Source organism: Oxyura jamaicensis (assembly GCF_011077185.1).
Source record: "Oxyura jamaicensis isolate SHBP4307 breed ruddy duck chromosome 19 unlocalized genomic scaffold, BPBGC_Ojam_1.0 oxy19_random_OJ72363, whole genome shotgun sequence".
NCBI lineage: Eukaryota > Metazoa > Chordata > Aves > Anseriformes > Anatidae > Oxyura > Oxyura jamaicensis.
Genome location: NW_023304521.1, coordinates 2,876 through 6,372, shown reverse-complemented (window position 1 = coordinate 6,372; position 3,497 = coordinate 2,876). Strand labels below are relative to the sequence as shown.

General features: G+C 69.6%; 1 protein-coding gene across 3 annotated transcripts in view; it reads right to left on the bottom strand.

The window, feature by feature from the left end:
* Nucleotides 1-349: 349 nt before the first annotated feature.
* Nucleotides 350-3,497, bottom strand: part of CORO6 (coronin 6) — a 4,080-nt gene continuing 932 nt past the window's right edge. Inside the window, exons 2-11 of one of the 3 annotated variants that reach the window (XM_035312655.1) lie at nucleotides 3,310-3,432; nucleotides 2,735-2,864; nucleotides 2,456-2,637; nucleotides 2,190-2,309; nucleotides 1,833-1,952; nucleotides 1,393-1,497; nucleotides 1,162-1,307; nucleotides 1,025-1,082; nucleotides 703-933; nucleotides 350-549 (exon numbers count right to left, since the gene is read on the bottom strand). In XM_035312655.1, coding sequence (XP_035168546.1) covers nucleotides 427-549; nucleotides 703-933; nucleotides 1,025-1,082; nucleotides 1,162-1,307; nucleotides 1,393-1,497; nucleotides 1,833-1,952; nucleotides 2,190-2,309; nucleotides 2,456-2,637; nucleotides 2,735-2,864; nucleotides 3,310-3,432 — 1,338 coding nt within the window. In that variant the 3' untranslated portion in view covers nucleotides 350-426. The remainder of the gene's footprint in view (nucleotides 550-702; nucleotides 934-1,024; nucleotides 1,083-1,161; nucleotides 1,308-1,392; nucleotides 1,498-1,832; nucleotides 1,953-2,189; nucleotides 2,310-2,455; nucleotides 2,638-2,734; nucleotides 2,865-3,309; nucleotides 3,433-3,497) is intronic. The other 2 variants (XM_035312654.1, XM_035312653.1) reach the window with 2 other exon arrangements.

The window sequence follows — 3,497 nt, the reverse complement described above, 5'->3', positions numbered from 1 at the left end:
GGAGGCCGAGCCCTTTATTGGAGGGGGACCCCAGGAGCACCCGTAAATAGGAGCTGTGGGGTCGGGGGGAGGGGGGGTAGCACCGTACCCCAGCGTGTGGCTGGCTGGGGGGGGGGGGGGGGCACGACCCCCCCCAGTCCTGGGAGGATGCTGGCTCCTGGCTCGCAGGTCCCCAGGGATGCTCCGGGCACCGAGGTGGGACCCCCGTCCCCTGGGTGCCGACGTCCCCGGACACCCGGGGAGCGATGCCGCTGGGGAGAGGGGTGCAAGGTGGGGTGAGGGGTGGGGGGCAAAGCTTGGCCCCCTTCCCTGCGGCCTCGGCTCCTGGGGAAAGAACATGGCTCTGGCCTCCTGCCCGCTGCGGGGACTCGGCTTTAATGCCTGCCTCGGGCGGGCGCAGTCCTCGCCCTGCCCGCGGCCGCGGCGCTAGTCCGTGCCGTTGGTGAACTGGCAGAGTTTGTGCTCCAGGTCGGAGATGCGCTTCTCCTGCGCCTGCACCGTCTCCTTCAGGGCACGGATCTCCTCCAGCACCTCTTCCAGGGCGGGCGACTGCAGGGGGGGGGGGACGGACATGGGGTCACCACCCTGCCTCCATCCCAGCCCGCAGCCCCCAGGGGAAGGGGACGGCCCCGGTGCCACGTCCCCGAGGGGTGGCACGGCCCCCTGGGGGGGGCCCAGTTAGAGGAAGGGGGGGACACTCACGGAGATGTCGGCGTTGGAGGTGGAGTGGCTGCGGCGGGGGCCCGGGGGGGGCCTGTTGTCCAGGATGTTCTTCTTGACCACCTTCAGCTCCCGGTTCTTGACGGGGACGTAGCCGTCCCGCAGCGAGATGAGGATGGGCTCCGCGTCCTTCCCCGACAGCCACTCGTCCGCCTCCAGGGCCGGCTCGGGGCCCGGGGTGTCGGGGTACAGGTCGTCCTGGAAGAGGTCTGACTGCGGGGACGAGGGGGTGGTGGTGAGATGAGGTGTCCCCCACCCCCCAAAAAAACAAATCCCACCCCCATCCGGGCGCCCAGGGGCTCACCTTGCGCGGCACCGTCATGACGATGGGCTCGCACTTGCGCTCGTGCAGCTTGAAGAACCTGCGTGGGGTGGGGATGGTCAGGGTCCGGCTGACCCCCCCCCCCCCCCCCCCCCCCCCAAAACATTCTGGGCCCCCACCTGGCGATCTCGCACTTGCTGACGTCCAGCCCGCGTTTGGGCATGAAGCCCATGCCCCGCTGCGGCTCCTTGCTGCTGTAGGTGTTCAGGTAGTGCACGTAGGGCGCCTCGTCCGTGATCTCGAAGTACCGGATGCTGCTGTCCCCCTGCAGGGACGGGGGGGGGGGACACATCAGCCACCCATGTCCCCAGGGGTGGGGGGACAGCAAGGGGGGGGCAGCCCCGGGTTACCTTTCCGCACAGGTAGACGATGCTGGAGTCGGCGTCGTAGAAGGGCAGCAGGACCCCGTTGCTGGTGTCCATCTCCTGCAGGGCGATGGGCTCCTCGAAGTTATTCTGCGGGGTTGCAGCGAGGGGGGGGGTGAGCAGCAGGCCCGCTCCCCCCTGCTCAGCCACATGCCTTGGCCACAGCACACCGGGGGGACGGCGACGTCCCCCCCAGGACCCAGTGCTCGGCATGCCCCTGCCCCACGCCTGCTTACCTGCACCGGCCCCATTCCTCTTCTGGGGGAGCCCCCCAGCCCCCCCCAAACACTCCCCACGCCCAGGCACAGCACAGCACACATGGGAACTTGGCACGGTTATTTTTTTTTTGGGGGGGGGATTCGGGATTGGGGTGGGGACCAGGGGAGCCACGTTCCCGGGAGCATCACTCCATGCGGCCTCGTTACCGGGTCCCACAAGCCCAGCTCCCGCTGGCTCATCCTGGTGAAGCCCGTGGTAAAGATGTGTCCTTCCCGCGTGAAGATGGCCCGCACGGGCCTCAGCCCTTCGTGGGGGGCAAACCTCTCCTGGGGGGGCGGAGGGGGGGCACAGAGTCAGCACAGGGCAAGGGGAGGGGGGCGAGGGGAGTCCGGATCCATCCCTGAACCATCCGCTGGGTCCTGATCGTGGTGGGCACGTGGTGGGCACGCGGGGGTCCTGGGGGGGCGCACGAGGTCCCGGGGGGGGGGGCCCTGCTCGGCACGGCACGGCTCGGCACAGCGGGGTCCCCAGCACGGCGCCGGCCGAGCGCCGCCGTCTCGTACCAGGTCCCAGAGGCCCAGCTGCCGCTCGCTCATCTTGCTGAAGCCGGTGGTGAAGATCTTGCCATCGGCCATGAAGATGGCGCGGATGGGGCGGGCGCCGTCGTGCGGTTTGTCTTTCTCCTGCGCCGGCCGTTAGCGGGTTAAAGGCAAACACAGAGAGGCGCGGGGGCGCGGGCGGTTAGTAGGGTCGGGCCGTTAGCGGGGCCGCGGGGAGGTGGACACAGCAGGGACACGGACACCGGGCTGGGGGGGGGGGGGACACTCACCGCCACGACCTGCTGCTTGCGGGGGTCGATGACTCGAACCTTCTTGTCCTTGCAGGTGGTGACCAGGAGGCTGCCGTTGCGGTTCCAGCCCACGTTGTAGATGAGGTCGGTGTGCATGTCCTCCAGCGCCAGCAGCATCTCCCCCGTGCCCACGTTCCAGAGGATCACCAGGTTGTCGCAGCCTGACGGGGACACACGGACGGGTAGATGGACGGACGGATGGACGGACGCCGTCACCCCACGGCCGCATCCCCGGGGAGCGCGGGGCCGGGGCCTTACCTGCGCTCAGCAGGACGTTGCGCGCCGTGGGGTGCCACGAGATGATGCCCACCCGCTTGGAGTGTCCCTCCAGCGTCACCACCGGCTCCGTGATGCTGCGCACGGGCACGTAGTCGGGGATCTGCCACACCTGGGGGGCACGGAGAGCACAGCGCGGGGGTGGCGACGTCCCCCCGGTGAGCGCTAAGGGAGCCGGAGCCAATTAACGCCATCATTAATTGCAGCTCAAGCCACGGGGACGGCAGCGGCGCCTCCATCCTTGGCACCGGCTGCAGCGCACGGGGTGCTCCCGAGGCTTGGGGGGGGGGACGGGGGACAGAAGACCCCATCCTGCCTGGTGCGGAGCGCAGCCCCCAGCCTCCCCCCCCCGGCTATTCTGGGTGCTGAGTCGCCGGGGCGGGTATATTTAGCACAAAGTGCTGCATCATGGAGAGAGCAGCCACCGCCAGCGCGAACGCATGGCACCGGGGCTAAAAATAGGCCGGTGACACTTCGCAGGCTGCGAAGCACGGGAGGGGGGGGTCAGGGCCCCCCTTAGCCCCCCCACCCCGGGGGGGGGGGGTCGGGCCCCTCACCATGACCGTGGTGTCCTCGGAGGCGCTGGCGATGACGTTGTCGTTGTGGGGGCACCAGTCGATGTCCAGCACGGGCGCCGTGTGCCCCGTCACCAGCGGGTGGTTCTTGTCCACGCGCCCCGTCTGCAAGGCCCAGCGCCCGGCGTCAGCACCCAGGGGATGGGGAGGGAGAGAAAAGGGGGGGGGGG